Genomic DNA, 21,379 nt, shown 5'->3' with positions numbered 1-21,379 from the left:
CTTTTGGGAGGGAAAAAAAAAAAAAAAAAAAAAAAAAAAAAGTGATGCTTAAGGACAGAAGGTACATTAGCTATTTAATCTGGGGTTTCTTAAACCTTCTGGGTGCAAACCCTTTTGGCTCATCTCCTTTCCTGCAACCTCCTCAGAATGTGAGCAGCATAAAGAATTTAAAGAATGATTCCTATTTTAGCATCCTGATGTCATGAACACTAAGATTTTTTCCACTTCATAAATATTATACTTGTCTTTTCATTCAAATGTTCTGAAACAATTTAAAAATTTGTCTTCCAATGCTTCATGACTCCCTTTTGCAGCCTTTATTGTAAGGAAGGGTAGTCTGGTCTGACCTCCTTTACAAGGCATGCTGTTCAGTTTCACCTAGCAACTTGCACATTAATTCCAGTGTATAATTAAAACAGGAGACTAAATGTCATGCATCACAGGCAGAGAACACAAGGGGAAAAGATGCCGCCAGTGCCAGAGGCCCTGCAATGGAAAAGGCCCGTCAGACCAGATATGCCAGTAGGTAAGTCACGCCCCACTCAGCAGAAAAAAGCACCCCCTGCAAAATTCTGCAAATCCCTTTAATATGACGAGAGGGATTTCTTCTCCACCCTCTACTCTGGCAGTCAGCTTAACTCAGAGTGCAGGCAAGGCACAACCTCCCAGGCATCTGAGCCCGATTAACCCCCGGAGCACCTTAAAGTGCTGGTCCATCACCCATTTCCAACTGTGGCCAGATCCCGACACTGCACAGGCTGACCAGGATCCACACACGGCTCTGCATCAAGGTGGGGAAAAGTATTGCCGCTCCCGGTAATTACCTGAAACTTCAAGGAATGAGACTGGGCTCGCAAGCTGCCCTAATGCAGAACTGCAGGTGTCATGCAGCTGAGAGGACAACAAGGAGAAGCCCCTTATCTCCAGATAAGCTATTTACTTTTTCACAGCTGCCAACACACAAGATGGACCAGTCTGTCCCTAAGAAACATCCAGCTTCTATCGCAAAGCACACACAAACCAAACTCACTGTGTTGCCCAGCACCACCACAGATTCCTCAGTATCCATATACATGCATGGCCATTTTTGTGGTTTTAATCTTAAGTACCTATTTAATTGTGCTTGTCTGGGGATCAAAAGTATTTGAAGATAGGTACCTGCTCCAATTTTCTGTTCCTTAGGAAATACCCATCACATTCGGATACAACATGTACCCATTTATGCCTCAAGAGCCATTGAAATTTCTGGATAGTCAGAAGTATACATTGTTTCTCTGTAAGCCAAACATGTAAGCCAGAGAAAGCTAATTTCAAATATCCTGAGGAATACGCTCTTCCTGCAGGCTGTAAGGGTCATTATTTAAAGAAACACAGCCAAGAGGCATGCAGGGCGTGAATGTTGCAATATTGATTGAACTTAGATAAAACGTGTAATACAGGAAACTGTGCTGGGGTTTTATTCCTCAGTAACTTACTGATTTCTGGTCATTAGCTGAAAATTACTTTTTATATGGCCTTGTTTCCCATGGCTTTCAGAAGAAATGCACTTCACCACGGGCATTTTTATTATAGAGCACTGAATTGAAAAGGGCTAACTCAGAGACAGGCTGGCAAAACTGTGTCCTTTCTGTATGTTTTGTGTATGTGTGTGTCTTCATGTGCTCTTCCTGCAGGGTTGAAAAATGGAGCTTTTAGAGAGGTGATAAAAATTAATGGTAAGTCAGTAAGAGTGGCATGTGCGAGTCTGCTTCTTCCCCTAACCATTCGCTGCAAAGGGAATTTGTTTCAGCAGCCTGCAGAGTCATGGGCTCAGCACTCACCAGTTTGCTGGCTTTGGTGGCATCCAAGGAATCTGTAAAGAAAAACAGAAACAGAACCATGAGCTTTGGCCCAAAGGATGCCTCTGGCCTGACCCGCATACTAAGTGTCTCTGCAGTCCAGGAAGCGTCAAGGCATAGTGAAAGGACCGTTTACGCGTGTTCTTAGGGAAGTGGGCATGAAGGAGAGACCAGCATAAACCAGGAAACGGTGGTACAATGGGGTACGGGTTTGGAGGAACAGGGACTCCCTTATTAGATCCGCTGGCACAGTTTGAGAAAGCCAAACATTCAGACACATGTGTCAGAACTAGGTCAGGCTACACTGCTTTTCTTTAGTTAAATTACTGCAATTCAGAGAACCCCAAGCCATCTTCAGAGCACTCTCTCTGTTGGAAATGCACGGCAGTCTATCGGTCCATATGACCACATCGAATCAGCTGGATTCCAAATGAGAACCTAATGTGAGCATCAACAGAAATACAGGTCCAGAGACCATTTATTTCACACAGCAAAATAAAAGGTTTCCATCCCGGTCCGTATGCGGTCAGGAATCTGAACATGCACAAGGTCGATGTACAAGAGACCACTCGGAAAAAAACCCAAACTGACCAGCTGCAGCTCTGCTCCCTCTGCTCTCTACCTCAGCTCAGGGAACCTCCCCGAGCAGGGCACCCACAGCCCCAAGCCCACAGCCCTGACAGGGCTCGAGCTCAGCAGACTGGTCCTTCCCATTTCTCAGAGCGCAAACCTCCTGCGGCACAGGCGGCCGCCAGGAACATCTACCGACAATTCGGCCGCTGGCCTTCTCCAGGTCGCTGAACTCGTGGGGTGCCGGCTGTTACGAGGTGCTCCCATTTTATCACCCTGACAGAGGGCTGATGGAGCACCCCATTACAGAGCCTGGCTGTTATGGCAGGATGGCAGGTGTCAGCAGCGGGCTAAACCCCAGTGCTCAAACAACTCCCCCCCCCCAAATTCAGGATCTCTCCCTCGTTCTCTGGATTATTGGTGTGCACAGTTGGACAGCACAGTAAGTGCCACGGACATGACTGTGGAGGAACCAGATTGCACAATCTTGGCTTGTGTGCATCAGAGACACAGGTAACCACTGCAGGTTTGGCTAAATTACATCCTTTGCTCCATTTCTGGATGTGCGGGGGGTCCACGAGCAGCTCACAGCCATGGGGGCTGCTTGCCTCCCTCCTCTCCCAGCTGCAATTCCACCAGGGTTTAATATTTCCAACGGTGACACTGATCACCCCAACAGCAAACGCTGCAGAAGCACCTCATAAAAAAACATAGGAGCTGCCTCCACCGGGTACCTCACACCTCTGCTAGCCTGGGAGAGGAAGGTGCTGGATCTATGGGAAGAGCAATCTCTGCATCACCCACCGCAGTCAGACTGCAGCAGCCGGCGCTGCCGTTTCCATGGAAACTCCTGGCAAGCAGCCGCATCCCAACGCCCGCATCCCTACCAACGAGCATCGCGGCCAACACCGAGCCTGCGTGTCTGGGCTCCCTTCTCTTCCTGCCACGGGACCCCGAGGGGGCTCGCCCCCCAAGACCTGGCCAGTGTTCACCCACCATGCCCCTGCTGCCTGGCCCAACCCAGTGCTGCTCTGGCACAGCCCCTACGCTCACCAGTTCAACCATCAACCACTAACTGGAGCTCGTGTGTGCGTCCCACCCTCACAAGCAATGCCCCCTCCCACAGTACGAGTGTCACTTGGTGGTACTCAAGGCCAGCTGCACTGCTGCCTGCAGACAGCAGTGGAAAATGCTGGTGACACCCATCTTGCAACCCTCAAACCTGAGCTAAACGCACCCATTTCTCCTCCTGCACGGCGTTCATGGGCTCCTGCCCTGAAACAGGCTCTGAGCAGCAAGAGGCAGAGGAAGCAATACTGATCTGCACACCAGGAGGGGTAACCTGAACTGCTTGTGCTTTACTCATTTCTCTATTTGAGTGGAAGAACCAGCAGCTGGCGAAAAGGGGCCAGAGCATCACTGTAGAAGTTCAGTGAATGCTGCTGGGCAGCAACAACAAACCTCAGCATGTACTGAGAAAGGAGAGACAGTACTGAAAATTCTACAGCGGTGTGCTGTGAGAAAGCAGCCGTACACCTCTGGATGCTGCAGTCACTGCTGGTTGCCCCAGACAAAGGTTTTAGAAGAACCAGAGACAACTCTGCAGTAGACAGTGTAGATTAGAGCTTTGGAAAGACTTCCAGATAATGAGGGGGTAGATGGCACAGGATTTAGAGATTCATTGTACAGACACACACAGAGGTAGTGAAATTAAACGGCAGCAACATTTGCTGAAGAGCCACACTAAACCCAGAGGTTTGGTTTGTTGCTTTTTCCAAGGCTACCCTGTCTCTATGTAGTTAACATATTTCTGGTCTCTACGTTCCCGTCCGCCGGCTCAAGGAAGCATCAGCTGCTACTGAATTCTCAGGATGTTAAGTGAGGGTCTAAAGAGCCCTTGCCTTTTCTCCCTAGCTCCTAATAACTGCAGGATGAGAAAAACGACAGCAGACTCCCAGCGCTGGAAGGCTTGTGGCTTTTGCACAGGTTCAGCACTCAAAGGGGCGATGTCCACCAACACACATCCAGAAAACTCAGACCTACAGGAGCATCAGGGAAAAAAAACGCTTGCATGGCTCCACACAAGCTTCTTATCCTAAATGAGTACAGAATTCGAACAAGGAAAACTGAATTTTCAGCTGGAAAGTCTGAATTGAGAAAGAGTGAAAAGACCATAAAAACATTAAGGAATATTTTCATTGACTATTAATATCAAGTACATCCAAAGAACAGGCTGAAGCTGCACATGAAAGGTTGGGCTTTCTTGCACTCTGGAAAAAAAACCCCAAACACTCAGACTAATATACTAAGTAGAAAAGTTTCCTTTTTTTTTTGCACTTAATTCAGGGGTAGGGGTTTAAACTGGCTTCCTTTAAATGTTTCTCTGTTCAGCTGCACATGCTAATTGCAGGATCCAAAGCAGAGATGAATTAAAGTAGCTGGGCTGTACCAAACCCAAGCTCTCCACAGTGGCAGTGAGCTGTTGGAGCCTGGAGCTCCCTGCAGGAGAAGGTGAAGGCAGAATGCCAAAGGACATGAATGCCAATTCAAATTTCCCTTCCACTCATGGGACGGACAAAAATTAATGTCTTATGGGAACGCCCCACTTCTCGGGCTAATCATCACCCCCTTCTGATGCCTTTGGACATATTTTATACAGCCGAAGAGTAGATTTTGTTTTGCCAAGCAAAGGGGAATTTTAGTTTCTACTGGCCAGGAGAGGGGAAAAAACAACAAAAAATCAAGCCCTATTCTGAACTGTTAAGCATGTGTTCAACAAACGCTTCACACACCAGAAATCCCCAGCTTGGCACGCATTGCCGACAGGGCGTCCAGGACAGGAAACCATCAGAGCTTTTTCCGCAAGCTGCTAGGATCCCTAAGTGTACCACTAAATAATTACTCAACAAAAACAGACCTCAAAGGGAGGCAAGCCTGTCAAAGTACCAGACAAAGCGAGCTATTACAGAGCCACCTGACAATGGAAAAAGTGGAAGGAACGCTGAACACAGAGCGGAAAGCATTCACTGCCAAAGAGGTGGGAATAAGGCACAGCCTGGAGGGACTAGTGACCTGTAAGCTGCAATTTCACAGCACCAGAGCAGTTCAAGTCTTCCTTCCATGTGCCTACCCCCCCCAGGAAGGATTTCCCACTTGCTTCCCACCAGACAGACTTTCATGGTAAGGACAGAACTTTTGCATGCAGTGCTTCCTTCTGTGGACCCCAAAGACTACGTAGGACCATGCAGAGAGGACAATGGGAGAGGTGGATGAGCCGGGGGGAGGTGAGTGCATACCCAAACCAAGGACAGAGCCCTGGAATACACGCTATCGCCCCTCGGCAGCTGGCGCCCACCTCCCCAGCGTGTGGACCCCCTACGCCTGTTCGGGAGTGGAACCTTGTCTGGTCCAGACCAAGGGAGAGACGAGGTTTCAGGGCAAAATGGACCAGCCGTACCTCTTTTGGGGACTTTCAAGGCAGCAGATTCTGGCGTTTCTGGGGATGTTGTATCAGCTCCATCTTCAAAGACCTGGATCTGGAAAAAGTATAACGACTATTATTACAAACAAACAAACAAAAATCCAGAATGTGGTCATTCACCTAGGCCATAAAAAAAGTCAAAACTCAGGATTCGACAGCCCAGAACATCTTTAACAGTTCCATGATCACTTTACACAGAAATCAGTTTATGAACCTTGGTCTGACAGTTATTCCAAGTTACTGACACTTGACAGAAAGCTCTTTTTTTGTCTTTTTGTGTTGTCTTAGCAAAAGTTGATTTAAAACTCTTCTTTCTCTTCATAAGGAAAACTGCTTTTCTCTGACACTGAGCAACTTCAGTGATTCAGAATGCAACACTGCCAACAGAGGGTGTTTGGTTTGGGTTTTTTTTAATCTGAAAGCTGCCCAGCTCTCTAGGGAACCCTAGGAGGCACAGACAGGAATACTTTCAGGTTTGAGCCCTGTTAAGCTATCTAAGGGTTGAAGGTTTAGGGTTTTCTCTTTGTTAACTATTTTTGGACACATTTTTGCTTGATAAATATAGAAAACAAGGCTGGAAAGGATTAGATCACTTCTTGAGAACCATCCCTTCATCTTAGAAGATCAACACTACCCAAGTTGTTCCTGACAGGTATTTGCCCTATCCATTCCGTGACAACCTTAAGCCTGGGAGTTCAGTTTAAAAATAAAAATAATCTGTAAACCTGTCAGTCACAGTTTCTATTTTGGGAAGATGCCCAAGTACCAGGAATGTATTCTTAAATTAAAAGAAGCAAGGAGACTGAGCAAAATTATGCCACAGAAATCATGACAACTGCACCAAGGCTGAGAATACTCAAACCACAGTTTTAAAAGCGAGGACAAGGCAAGTGCCCCTTGGATCCTGCTGAAAGTGGGTATCTGACACAGCCAGGCACACCCGATCTTCGGAGTGACTTGGCAATGCACAGATTTTCATGTTTCACTAAACACAGCAGCATGACAAAACCAGACCCAAGGACTATGGAAATGGCATCCCAGGGGATCTGCTGCACCAGGTCATGCACAGGAGTTTATCCAAAGCGAGGGTGGGATTTTGAGTGGTCTTAGGGTTCCCCACCAGGTACAACTCAGCTGGCCACACCAGACTTGCTGGGAGATGGGTAATGACAAGAAGGTGGTAGGAAGCAGAACAGGGCTTGCTTTTGCGTTAGACTGGAGAAGTGCAACAACATACCAGATGCGCTGCTGCAGCAGATTTAAGCTGATGAGCTCCTATGCCAAGCAGGAGCAGAAAAGGAGCTCCACTTGAGGTCAAAATCAAGGATAATGTTTCCACACACCATAAAAGAATACTCATGTTCAAAATTAGGAGCCCAAATACAAGTCCCAGGCAGGCAAAATGTTAAGGTTGCCAAAAGATAATGAGCAAACACTTCGTTGGAAACGCCTGTCCATGTTGACACAGCTGCTCGAAAGAGTGCTCCAGCCCCCTGCTAACTGGAAAACAAGCAGGGAGGGGATGGTCAGAAGCAGAGAGACAACAGCCCCTCCGCGGCACCCACCCTCCGCACAGCAAGCCAAAACACCCCCGGCTCGGTCCCGCAGCCTGAGGCGGCAAGTGCCTCCATCACAGCTCCACCGAGCTCCAACCCCCCCGCAGCCAGCTTCCCTCCCCTCCAGCTGGCCGGGACACCGAGTAGGCTGCTCTCAGGGGGACGGTGTGACATGGCTATGGGACGGCCACTCTGCCAGGAAACATTAACATCCCCAGAGCTACCACACTTAAGAGTCTCCACCATGAAACTCCCTACCACCTCTCAGCTAGAGATACCCACGCCTGCTTCCCTGTAGGATGCTGCTTCAAGCACAGGCGCAACAGTGAGAAATGGTTTAGTGATTATTTCAGTTCTTTTGGCTCTCTACTTCCCTTAGAGCACGGCGAGGCGTTGCTGGGACGCACACCTCCCCTGCAGTGGGCAGTAACTCCAGCGGTCTGGAGCGGATGTATTGCATAGGTTCGATCCATACGCTTGTTATATAGATAAAGCACAACATCAAATCCCTGTGTGGGATCTACTTTGATGATTGCATGAAATAGAGAAAAAAAATTACCTAAAATCTTTGAAATTTCCCCACCAGTACATTTTTAAAGCTGAAACTCCACAATAAATTAAAAGGCTAAGAATACTGCTAGGCTTTATTGATGCTGGTATTACTGGTGCTCATTTCTTGAAATATGTTTTTAAGTGGAGGGGAGAACAGAAAGTTACTTAATCTTGGAAATTCTTAAAAACACTTTACAAGTGTTTAACAAAATGTGCTTCCATTGATGCAGGTGATCTGCTTCATAAGCAACGAGAAAAACATTTCTCATTTATAAATTTTTTTCCCCTGAGAAAGATTAGTTGACATTCAGTGTCTCACACCATGTGTAACCACAGGAAAGCCACCCACTATGCTGGGGAGACCTAGAAATGAAATATGGGAGGACGCAGCAGACAGATTTAGAGCAGAGAGCACAAGCAGATCATTAACTGCGCTGAAAGGGAATCCTGCCATTTTCCATTTATATCTTAAACCCGGTTCTTGAAAAATTAATGCCCAAATCGTAATGGTCACTTAGGTGACTGGCCGCCCACACCCTGGGCAGCTTCCTCCACCGCCTCTGCTGGGCTTCTCTTTTGGTGCAGGCTGACTCACCAGCTCACTAAGCCCCAGTGCTGGAAGCCCTCTGGGAAGCTGCGCTCTGCAATAAGAGCTTGAGAAAAAGGCTGGAGAGCACAGAGCCATGGCCCTGCGCCGATTCGGCAGCTGCTGCATGAGGCAGGTGTAGGAATTGCTGCGATTTGCAATCCATGCTGGATAAGCTCCGCAAAGACTGTGCTCCCCTGTGCTCATCAAGTTCACCTTTCCACACACATCATGGTTTCAGAGGGACGGTCAGTGCTACTGGCACTGGCGCTTCTTCTCCACACACACACACACCCCAGGGATTTGCTCTTTTGCAGGGGAGAGTGGGCAGAGACAAACTACTCACCATCACCATGGAAAAGCAGCTTATTTTTAAGCAAACTGTGCGCTGCTCAGGAGGGGACACGTGAGACAAAGACCCCAACCGTTCCAAGACCAGAGCAAGAAAGGGGAAGCACAGCGAGGGGTGGCTGTCGGACCCTGGAACAAGCCTCAGCCCTCCTATACAGCTCCCTCGGGCCAGCTCCTGCAACCCAGCAGTTTCCGAGTCCCAGGAGAAGACACTACAGAGCACCCTTCAGTTTGACCCCCAAACACCCCAGTGCAAATCCACACACAGGAACCTTTGCACCACCACCCTGCTGTCACCAGGAGATGAGATGGAAACTCCTCTGAAGGTCCCGGGCAAGCACAGCAACACTGACCTGCCCACGCCAGCACCACAGGACATACGTGTACCACTGCACATCACCAGATGTCCGATGGGTGCAGAGGGCCACACTACGCCTGGAGCACAGTAACTGCCCACGTATTTCCCCCTGGTCTGCCAGCACTGGGATTTCGTAAGTGCTTGATGGGTAGAGACCTGCCAACAGGCTGCCCTGTGTGATGAGCTCCTCTCCAGCCACCCGGTCTGAGTGCCATGCGTCCTGGTCCTGCAGACAAAACTTTTAATTGTAAACTACTTATTTACTTTTCCAGCTGGCAGGCCAGGCTGAGCGACGGAGCAAGGAAGCCAGGTCCACAAGTCTCAGCAAAACAGCCACCAGAGAACATTCACTTCTCATCAGTGAACCGTTACTGCACCCTCTGACCACACGTGACCTGAAGGCCCTTCTGATGGCCAGGACAGAGGATGCTGGGATCCACCCCAGGACTTCTGCTCCTAAAATCCCTTATTTCGTGTTCAGCTTCCTCAGTTGCCCACTGCCAATGTCCTGGAAGCAAGTCACCAGGTCTGGTGGGGTAGAAGGAAGGTCTGCGGAAGCGGGAAGGAGCTCTCTCAGCACTCTGCTGCCGAGATGCTACAGGGTGGAACTTAAACCAGTCATTTTGTGCCAGGGAAGGAGAAAAGGAGCTGAACGTCTCTCACTGTGACACCTGGCTTGGAGCACACAAACCTGTGGGACTCAACAGCAGTGTCACTGTGCTGTGCTTGTGATGTTTCAAGATTACACAGAGGAAATTAAAATGGAAGAGACTTGTTTGTACATAAACAAGCTCCTAGTTCCTACCTATGGTACATAAATAGCAAAAGCTCAACAACTAAACCCAAGTCACGGATTCTATATACCTTAAGGTACACATTATTTAATTAAAATTCTGACTTTACTTCCAGGTAAATACCCAGATACCGGTCCCAAACTTCATCTGCTACAGATGATGCAGCCGGTAACTCTCTGAGGCAGCAGACAGTGGGCAGACTTTACTCTTCATTTTGGAGGCAAAATAAAACCATTCCATGCTCTCTGGAATTCACCAAACTTTTTTCACCCAATTCACCTGAAAATATTCCACGATAACCCCATAAACCGGGCTAATTGAGACACACAATGAAATGTGCAGAGAAGCTGCGTGTCAGACTGGAACAAACCACAGCTCTGGCAGGAGCACAACCTCCAGGAAAGGCTTCTGTCTGCGTTTGGAGCTGTTTTGTTCCCTCGCACGATGGAAGATGGAGAGTCCCAGAAACATCGTGCTCTCTGGAAGCAAAGGAAAGTTATTTTATCTCTCCCCACGTGGGCGCAAAGGGCTATCTTCCTCTATTTAAGCAAGCAACCGACAAGCCACGTATACCTGAGACAAGCCCAGCAAGCAGAGGGAAGCATACCTGTGACTGCCGCACAAAGATGCCATGGTTTTCTTCACAGGTGAAGTATCTCCTGCCCTGCACAGTCCCATCGTTCTTGCCCTTTGCTTCATCCAGGATGACACCGACCCACTTTCCCGTGGCAAACAGAGTGGCACCGACATAAGCCACGGTACCGCGGTGCCCTTTCCCAATGACTTCGACTCTGGAGCCCACCTTCAGGGGCTTGCTGCTCGCTTCCACGCTCATCCTGGTGCCGGTGCTGGATGCCTGAGGACAGAGAGGAGATGCACAGCAAGTTAAACACAGCTAGTGCAGAGAGATGGACCCACGGTTCAGACGTCAGTGTCTCATTCCTCTCCAGCACCCTTCACCCTGGGCTCTGCAGGGTCCCACACAGCCCGAGGGGTTGGTCCCCGTTCACCTCCACCACCCTTTCTTTTCGGGAGCCAGCAAAAGGTAACTCTTTCCATTACGGCTGCCAAACGGGAATCACAAACAATGGCAAAACCACCATTAACTACTGTTCTTCTTTTAATAGACATGCCAGGCTCACGAACCCAATTTATAAGGTTTTTTTATAAGCTTTAGGGGGGAAAAAAAAAAAACCAACCGTGAAGTAGCAGATGTTAGTGCAGTCACATTTGCCTTAACCTACACTTGCTCCATCCTTTTTTCATTATACCAGAAACTGCCAACAGCTTTCCAGCCTCTTGCATTACATGCTCAGTAACAGACAACCCATCTCTGATATAGTTTACTTTCCTACCCCTTCTTATTGTCGGGATTTAAGAGGACCTGGTGGCCCACCACCAGTCCCAGAGTTAGACCACCCGCCCACACCAGTTTCCCACTGTATTCCTGACACCCACTCTGCGCCAGGACTCTGGGGTGCCCATTGGTAACGGCACTTCCTATCAGGATGCTGATAAGCAGAAAATACTGGTGGTAAATTCATTAGGCTTTCAAGGCATTATCATTATAAATATTAATCCACACTTAAATTTCAGTGTGCATCATTAGATTTCAAGCTTGCCATCCCTGATACGTACCCCTCTGTTTAGAGAAAGTTAACTACACTGATCAATTCTTTTAGAGCATCGATAAGGTGATGGGTGTGAGGAACATGATTAAGGCACTTGAGACCCTCAGTCTTACTTAAATGGTAATGAAGGGGGGGGGGGGGGCGACAAAGAAGGGATTGGGGTCCCCCCCCCCCCCCCAAAGCCTCCTCCTCTAAAATAAGCCCAAAATAGATGATGTTTATACTGTACTGCCATAGAGCTAAATTAACTATATGTTTTTAGTTGTTTAAAAGTCCCTCCCCAAATGCTGATGCCTTTAAAAGGCTACTGCTTTTAAATACAGTTAAGAAGGGAGAGGGATATTTGACTGCCTTGCTCAGCTCAAGTTCCATAGTTCAGTCCGACAGGACAGCATTGTCCCTACAGCGGTCTCTAAAATGAAACATGTTTGGCATTTGCATCATCCCATTTGTCAGTAGTTCTGTTTATTGTGTAGAAAATATTTTGTTTTGATTGCTGCTGAGCTTGGCTTCAGTGAAAGAATATACTTTTTATTCAGATGAGAACAGAAGGCTGCTTTCACTCCCCCAAACCACGACACAGAAAACAGTTGAGGAAGGGCACTCTCAAGCTGATGGATGTGAAGACAGAGCAGCAAGCCAGACACCAAGTGGGGTTTTCAGCAGTTGCAGTGGCAGGGAGGCTTCAGCCTGTACAAAGATCCAAGGGTATTTTGAAAGCTTCTGGCTGGCACATGCAGAAACCTCAATCACCACTGCTAACAGACAAACCAACAAATTATTGCCTTCCTTTGCATACTGATGCATTGGGTTTGAATACAGAATATACCCATCATGCTCAGGAGGTTTTGTGACTAAGAACTGTGACGCCAGTTTTCCACACAAAACTGAATTCCACTTTTCATCCAAATACAATTGGCAGAAATCAAAAACACAAAATAATCTTTTAATAAAAACCAAAATCAATCACCATTTTGTAGCAAACAAACAAAAACAAGACCTCAAATCTAAAACTTATGCCACATACTTAAATAAATGTCTACCAAAATATTGGATCATTTCAGTTGTCAGAAGGACTAGCAACAATATTCTGCAAAATACTTGCAGCTGTAAAATCAACATGTCCCACTTGCTATAAAAAATGAGAGCAAAACTCTAAGAAAACAAGAAGCCAGGAAAAGTAAGATTCACCATTTGAATAGAAAGGTTCCTGCTCGGCGATTTTAAAACCAATCGCTATCCTTTTTATCCATCCTGGTTTATGTTTGCCAGTTTCCTGGCCAGTCTGGTGGCCATGGGCAGCTGCAGCCCAGGTAAGATCTGTAGGTGTGTTGAACACCATGAGCTGGAAATTGAAGCTGCACTGCTGCAGGTAACACCTGCCCAGAGTAGGGCACGGCTCCCTGGGCACACATGCTGCCCCCCAGGGATAAGGGACCTTACACTTGTACTAACAGTTAAATGATGGTGGAAAATCCATACCGTGAGTGTCCACACACAACTTCAACATGTGTTGGCTAAGGTTAAAACACAGAATGTGCTTACAGAGGAAATAAGGAAGCAAGATTATAAACTGAAGGTATCGGACTTGTACCAGCACAGTGTTGTCTCTGGCCGATTTGATAAATAATGTACCTAGTTAACAGAAAGCAGGCAGGTTTACTGCCAATTCATGAGGTAAGTGTCACGCTGTCTTCCTGTGGCTAAGTTCAGCTCCAGTCTTGCAAACTCTTTTTCAAATCGTGGTATTTTGATTTTTGTTATTTTAAGGATGACACATCCCATCTTAGGTTCAGCTTGCACTGGTGACTTCCCAAATCACAAAATTGGGATGTGTCTCAGATAAACTTCTGGAGATGCTCCCGGCCACCCTCTCGCAGCTGCACTGCCAGGAGAGGAGCGCGGACGGTGAAGCAGGACAAAACCACCTGTGCCAGCAGCAGCACGCAGAGCAGACGCTCACGACCAAGGAGGCAGCCGGCAGCAGAACCGGCAGACAAAAGCCCAGGGACACGTTTCAGGAGGAGCAGAGCACGACTTGCAGGAACCAGCCTCTCAGCTGCACTGAGTGGGACAAGAGGCTCAGAGCACAGAGATAACCCAGCCAGGCTTTCACCTTACAAGCAATATCGTTTTTATTTTTCTATAGCATCAGTCTGTAGAGCGGTAGCAGATAAACTGGCCTCAAAAATCAACTACTTCACCATTTCTGCTGCAGCAACATCATGTTTGGTGTTGTGGGCTGCACGTGGGCGTCTGGGGAATGCTTTCTGCAGAGCACTCGCGTGGGAGCTGAGGGAGAGCTTGTCTTCCTCGCTTCCTTTCCAAAGAGTAATCCGAGTAAAAGCACATACTAACAGGAACCAAAACACCTAGATTTTTAAGCAATCAGATACAGGATACAGCATGGCTCCACAGTACAGCTTTTCTGACAGCAAAGCCAATTTACAAGGCTCCTAACCTTCTCCACAGCTTCTCACCCATTCTCCATCATGGATAACCAGCCTCCCCAGTGTGCTGCCCCAACCGATTTTAAAAACACCATCTCACGAGCAGGTTTTGATGTGGCTGCAGTCAGACACCTGCAGACAGATGCCCACCACAAGGAAGGGACAGCCAGCAGAGCTGGAGGTGAGGAGCCTTGTAAGCCAGATTTGCCAGTTTGGGGCTATTACCAGTGGAGCCACAGCAGAAAAGCCCACCACCGGCCTCTCAGTGCCACTTTCCTCCTCATCGGCAGTCGCATAAATTCTCCAGGGAAGAAAAACTGGGACTTTCACATGGAAAAAGAATTTCCTGATTTTTTTTAAACCACAAAAGCTCTTCGGGGCCTGTTCTACAAATTATGAAGCAGAGATGCATAATAAAGCAAGCAGCACATCTTTGTTCCTTGCAAAACCATCTCCAGAGACCATCTCCTAAGAATTAGCAGCAGAGTCAAACGAATGAATCACCCCATCAGCCTGTTTGGAAGTTCCACCACATTTCACTTGCAATATGCTCCAGCACCGATTTTCTGCCACAGTGACTCCTTTCCATGCAGTTGTTTAAAAGAAAAGACCTTTTCCCCACATCAAACCGCCACGAGATTGCAGCAAACTACCCAATTAGTGCAGCAGAAAGAAACTAACACCAGACTTTACTGAAAAGGAGAGTAAAACCATCATGCAGCTCAGCGCCTGGCAAGCCCTTCACACCCTAGCCGTCCTGGCACCAGAAAGCCTCTGCTCTGCAGTAAAGCAACTGGAAAAAATCAAAATGCAGGTAAAAGCCTCTAGGATGTGCAATTTTCCCAACTATAAATAGATACCCAGTGCAGGATTCTTCTCTGTAGTGGTATGAAAGGGTAGACCAAAATAATTTACATTACCACAGCAAAACAGAAAATTATGCAAATTACTGTAAATCTGTTGAGTAGTCTGAAAAAATTGCCAACTCAGGTAGCGTCCCCTTTTAAAGATTCATTTAAATGAGTTCTAGCATTTTCATTAGCAAATAAGACAGAGGGCTTCGTATTTCTTCTCTACGTACTCAGTCACACAGGCAAAGCATTTGAAGGTTACTTTTTACATGGTAAAACAACTGAAAATCCCCTAGAAGCCACAAAACCCCAATTTTCTCTCTGGAGGTGCCCACGGACAGCCAGGAGAAGGGGCTGCAGGTATTTTCTATATTTTATTTTGGGCACCTGTCCATCCCTCCTAGGCAATCCAGCCTCTGCTCATCCTGCGGTGGTAGCGCCATACCCCGGTGAGCGTGGCCACCCCGGTGCCCGCAGGTGAGCTCAGCCCTCCAGGTCATCTCCGCTGGCAGAGACCCAAGCTGGGTAAATAAATGGCTTTTGGTACACACTGGCAGGTAATTTATGGCTGCAGCATTAGGTTCAGACTAAGCCTCCAAGTCATAAACATAAAATTTCTGGGGGTGTTGACCTAAAAAAATAAAACCACACACATATAGATAGCGGTCCCAGCTGCTGTGTTCCAGTAAATCCCAAAAGGCACTTAGCTGCAATGAGCACGATGCGTCCAGTCCCGGACGAAGGACACTTTTTCCATTGTACTGCCTACTCCTGCAGTGTGTCCGCTGGCTTTGGCACATTGCTGTGTTTGTCCCAGGAACAACAGAACTTCACCCAAAGCTGCTGGTCAATAAAACCATGGAAATTCAGTCTTTGGCATCTGTTCCCATCTCTAATATTTGCACACTTCAGAAAGAGATAACTGATGTCTGCAAAGCACTACTGAAACACTGCATCAGTCAAAAACAACGCCCAAACTAGCATTAGCTGCTTCTTAGCTCCTTTCCCTCAACTTACCTCCTTCTTTCCCAGCAAAGCCCTGCCCAGACCAAAGAGAGCATCTCCCTGTAGACACTGCGCGTATCCCAATGGGGCAAGAGCATTTGTAAAGCAATGCTACGCTCTCACCTACCCAAGTGGGGCCAGCAAAAAGGGCACAGTACGGACTTCACCAGGTCTGTAGAAGCCCGGCTGGGACCTCAGCTGCCCGCAGTCCACGCACAACACCTCTGCTGCTAACAGTGCCCACGTTAGCTGGATTTAAAGCCAGCGGTGCCGGCATCCACAGTCCCACCGGCAGCGTAGACGTGCTCCCTCGACTGAGCAGAGCAACGGCTGCCTGTGCTGAGCCCAGGACGGGGCTGGAGAGGCTCGGGAAGAGAAGGAGCCGACAGATCCATGTGCGTTTCCGTACTCCAGGAAAGACGTGAGCATGCAACCCAAAACTCCACCCAAGTCCTGGCTGTCAGGCTTAGGGAGGGCTGCAGCCCCCTGCGCTCCACAAGCCACTGTCCACCTCCAGGTAATAGATTTATTTACCAATATTTCATCTCCAGATAATGGATTTTGTTAACAATAGCAACATCTCAAAGAAGTTTTGTCTTGGTTTGCCTCGTGACTCCCCTCAGCCTATATGAACATGGGTCAGCCTCAGGGTTTATTTGTCACTTAGGTCATTAGTTAGATGTTATAATTAACATAGCAGCCAATTAGTAACATATGGGTATGCATCACCACAAGAAAGTAATAAAACAAGTCGTTAACATCTTTCTCGCATGTCTGCGATCTCATTAGTGCTGAATAAGGAAAGTTAATGCAATTAAATCTGCCAAAAGTTGATACCCATATTTTCAGTCTCAAATATAAAATTATTAAAATTTTGTAAATCTATCAAAAAAGGTTTCATTTTAAAAAACAGAAAGCTTATTAATTCCATGGTATGCTTGTGCCGTGTCCTCCCTTCCCAAGAAAGCCCGTAATTTGTAACATCAGCAAAAAAGCATTTCAGAATAACTTTTTCCAAACACACTTTGCTTACAATGTCTCACCAAGGAACTTTCGGAGTAGTGTCCTGCCCCAGACAGTGTCCTGCCCTAACCCTATCCCCCAGTTCCATTTCCTAAGTGGGACCTCACTATTCACAAAATGGCGAGGTTACAAATCACACTTCAAAAGTCCAGAAGCTCCTTCTCCACTGGCATATTGTGATTTTTGGGAATCTAGAAGATAACTTCTACCAATACAAAACTTATCCCAAATAAAATGGCAACAATAAGACTGATTACAAAGGAAAATTCATAAGATGCATATCTACCAGAGCAAGGATTTCCTAATGTAAGTTACTGCTCAGCCCCACTTGAGAAAAAAGAACAAAAAAATAAATTTGCCAAGAATAGTTAGAGAAGTTAAGGGCTGACGGGCATTTGAGAACAGAGCCCTACCTGTAAAATAAGGCACAATCATCACTGGGGAGAAGGAAATTCCTGGACAGGCACATGCAAGGCATGCAGCCTGGCTTCTGCAAAGCCACATGCACGCAACACATGGATCGGTGCAGCTCCCTGAAACTGTCTGTAGGAAACATCCGCCGGGTCAAATGTGTTTCCACCCCACAGAAAGCTCCCATTCTGCAAACAGACAACCAGTGTGAGCCCCCGGCTGGGCAAGGGGTTGATGGGGATCCGGAGGTTATGGGCAATGCACGGTACCTGCCTCTGATGTGCTCTTCCTCCTCCTCCTCCTCAGCAGGAGCCAGCAAGCTTCCCCAGGCAGCTGGGCAGCCCGAAGCGAGCGAGTGGCCCCTGCACAAGAGCACCTCGACCTTCTGCCTCCTACGAGCAGTTTTTACAAGTTTTATGATCTTCTGCAAATAAATAAATAAATAAATCAGGGTGTAGAGCCCACACTCACACATCCTTATGTGGTCAACTTGATGCAATGATGAAACTTCTTTCCGTCACTCAGTGGTCACATGAAAGGCCCTTCTGCAGTTACACAGGGAGTTCTGCTGGGTCAACGGGATGGATGTGGTGCTAACTGGAAAAAAAAGGTCTGTTTCTCTACTTTACAACGCCTGTGAAGGTACGCAAGTATTCTGTACTCCCTGAACCTGCTGGGACACAGCATGAGGGGTAGAAAAGGACTTCAAGGGGCTCAGCAAGGTCCACTCCAGAGCTTTGCACCACGGCTTCAGCTTCCCAGGACACACCAGAAACTGGACCGTCCCAAGTCTATCCACCTCTCAGCGGGAAGGACAGACTGCCGCCCATCTAGGACCAGAGGGGTTCAGAACGGACACCATGGTGGGGTGACAGGTACGGTCATGGCCATTACAAAGGGAACAAATGGAACACTTGCCCCAACTCACATCAACACCGAAACACCTCCTACTCCTGGGAAGGGCTCTTTGCATGGCCACAGAGTTCAAGCAGAAAGGCCAAGCCTACCGAGTATAACGCCATCACAGCATGCTCCCACAAAACGTCCACAGACCCTTTACCCACAGGTCTTTTTTTAGGGCAGGATCTCAACCATCGTTCCACAAGATCATTAATGTCACACCAGGGCCTTCACCTGCTTCTCCCAGCACTGCTCACTGCAGTTCAAACTGAGAAGCACCATGCTCCTCGGCACCAAAGCAGATCTCACACCAACTGCCCCACTCAGATAGCCCGTTCAATACACATGTGATTGCTGCAATATCCATTCTCAAATTCAGTAATTCTTCTTGAGCTTAACATCAAGCTATGCCTCTGAAGAGCACAGATAACATGGAGGTAGTGCCATATGTTCTACAAGTAAGTCTGGCCAATACAGAAACCTATCAAAACTTACATCCTGAAGGTCCATTTGTCAATCAGCAGTAATTTTAATAGAAATGTTTCCTGAATCCTTAACATTCAGGAAAGAAGGGAGAGCACAGAATAAGCCTCTAACATAATCATGCCCTTAAGACAAGGCAATGGCTCTCTAACTTTTGATTCTAACCAGAAATAAGACAGTAGAACAAGTTGCACTTCTCCAAAGCAAGGATGACAGTTCACACCGTTCACCAACATCTCCATGTTCTTAAGGTCAGGAGCTCACCACGCTCTTCCCCCAGTGCCGGGGAGCACAGTTTGGTTAACACACACGGCTTTGCTCTGACCAAAACTGTAAGCAGCAACTCGGACCCAGAGCTGCAAAGAGCCCGGTCAGCCATGGGTCCGGCTCCCCGGCCAGGGATCGCTGCTGCCCCTGCCTTAGGGCAACACACCAGTATCACCATTTTCTTTCTCTTGTGTTGCAGCTTGCCGGGACCCGCACTGCTGTCAGTATGTCGGACTGAAGCAAGGATCAAGCTGACTTCTCTGATGACTCTGTCTTGCCTCAGCTCTCCAGTGTTGTTGGACGAGCCAGGGTCTAACCTGCCTGGCTAAACCAGAGACTGCTATTCTCATGAAGACTCAAAACAATGCGATGACCACAATTTCAGATTTTAAAAGAAAGGAGAGAAACTGTCCAAGCTAGAAATAGTGCATTCCCATCTACCTTCCCAGCCAGATGACCGTGGACTGGGGACCCAATGGCCTTCCCAAGCAGAGGTGGAAGGGTAGAGCCAGGTCGGTGGTGGGCCAGAGAGGCTGGTGCCCGCCTGCAGCTGTTCCTCTCAGCTGTGGTCGCGATCCCTTGCCAGCTGCAGAGGAAGGAGGCAGGGGTGAGAGATACAGCAAACTTGGGGTCAGTCATCCTTGGGGACACCAGAGCACAACAGCCCGACACAGCAGCCGGTGACACAACCCAGAACGTCCTCAGGTCTCCAGACACAGTACGACATGCCGGCTCCTCGCTGATCTCTTCCTAAGAGCCAGAGCGTGTCTCAAGAGCCGCACCTCACACACCGCAGGGTCTGCCCTCGGCTCTGGCGGGCTCTGTCTCCAGGAAAACCGACAGACGGAACTTCAGGTGGGGCTGAGTTTTGGGAACTTCTCCCCTGCCACCAGTGACCAAAAGGTCATCTTCTGCCAGGGCCAAATGAACAAGGGAGGTATGAGCATCCTCTCCGGTCACACCAGCCTTTCCAGCAGGACACACCAGTGCTCTGGGTACCCAAATTCTGGGCACAGAGAGCAAGGTGGTGATACACCAATGGCAAATAAAGAGGACAGAGGAGCACAGAGCTGTAGAAAGCTCCCACGGACACCAGCCCACGGGATGAGAGAAGGGGTACACACACAAGGCCAGAGAGTTACCCCCTAGGGCCACTCACCCGCTGACAGACTCTCCATTAGGCAGGAGCCCTCGGGAAATCTGTGTGAGCATCAGTGTGGACAATTCATAACAGCTCAATCATCGCTCCCATGCAGCGATGGTCTAAAGGGTGAATAAGCTGCTAAATTACATGAAATGAGAAATTAGTGCACTCTGATAGCAGAAGCAGCATTCTGTCACCCCACTCTCCCAAACCTACACCGTAGGGTATCAACGGCCAACTCGGGGTACAGGGGAGGTGGTAGGGATTGGGCAGCCAGAGAAGCAACCAGGAACACTGACCCACCGGAGCAGCCATCACCGCCCGCGCGGCACCAGGCCGGTCTGCGGCAGGACAGTCCCTAGGCAGGTGGCTTGGAGGAAGCCATCATGCTTGGAAGAGCACATTGCACAGCCCTGGAGGAGCTCCTCGTCCCACTCACTGGACAAGCAGGGACAGGGCTGGAGAAGAAACCTCCTCCAGGCGAGGAACAAGCCATGTGGGCTGCACTTCGACTGCCCACCTGCTCCATTAATAGAATACCTTGCTCCGCACAACTGCCTACCTGGCACCACTCAAAAACACGTTTTCCCATTTTTACCTCTGTTTAAAGTATTACACACATTTACAGACCATCTCCTCAGTTCTTTGAAAATACTGGTTATTAGTCACTGAAAAATGGATGCAATTCCAAGTGACTTGACTTGTGATTTGAGCATGATTTGGATCACTACTGTGTTTCATCCAAGCATGACAGTTTCAGTGTTTTGCTCCATTATAGCGGATAACCCAAGGAATATTTATTGTATTCCTTCCAGAAGCCAGACTCACATCATTACGCCGGCACACAGGGACGCCTCCCTCTGTGCAGATATGACTAATTGAACCTCAAACTGTCATTCAAAGTACAGATCAAAAGTTTCAACCAAACCTTGAACACAGCAACCACCTCTGAAAAGCCCCCATGACAAGGTTCATGACCACAGGTTAAAATGCTCCTAGCCTCAAATTCAAGACATGACCCAACATGGCTGGAATAAGGAAAGACTTGGAAAGAATTCTAGTTTCTGTTAAGTCTAGTTATTACCAGATAGTGTGTGATGCTGCCATACCGTCCCTACTGAAAGGAGG

The 21,379-nt window shown here is 48.0% G+C and overlaps 1 protein-coding gene across 1 annotated transcript in view; it reads right to left on the bottom strand.

Moving 5' to 3' along the window:
• Positions 1-21,379, bottom strand: part of DCTN1 (dynactin 1) — an 83,206-nt gene that overhangs the window by 48,537 nt on the left and 13,290 nt on the right. Inside the window, exons 3-6 of the mRNA XM_010568486.1 lie at positions 10,694-10,942; positions 9,288-9,518; positions 5,866-5,944; positions 1,821-1,852 (exon numbers count right to left, since the gene is read on the bottom strand). Coding sequence (XP_010566788.1) covers positions 1,821-1,852; positions 5,866-5,944; positions 9,288-9,518; positions 10,694-10,942 — 591 coding nt within the window. The remainder of the gene's footprint in view (positions 1-1,820; positions 1,853-5,865; positions 5,945-9,287; positions 9,519-10,693; positions 10,943-21,379) is intronic.

The sequence above is a fragment of the Haliaeetus leucocephalus genome, unplaced genomic scaffold, assembly GCF_000737465.1.
Source record: "Haliaeetus leucocephalus isolate CR32 unplaced genomic scaffold, Haliaeetus_leucocephalus-4.0 Scaffold245, whole genome shotgun sequence".
NCBI classification, from domain to species: Eukaryota; Metazoa; Chordata; class Aves; order Accipitriformes; family Accipitridae; genus Haliaeetus; species Haliaeetus leucocephalus.
Note: the sequence above shows the minus strand (reverse complement) of the source record. Positions and strands in the feature narration are given on the sequence as shown.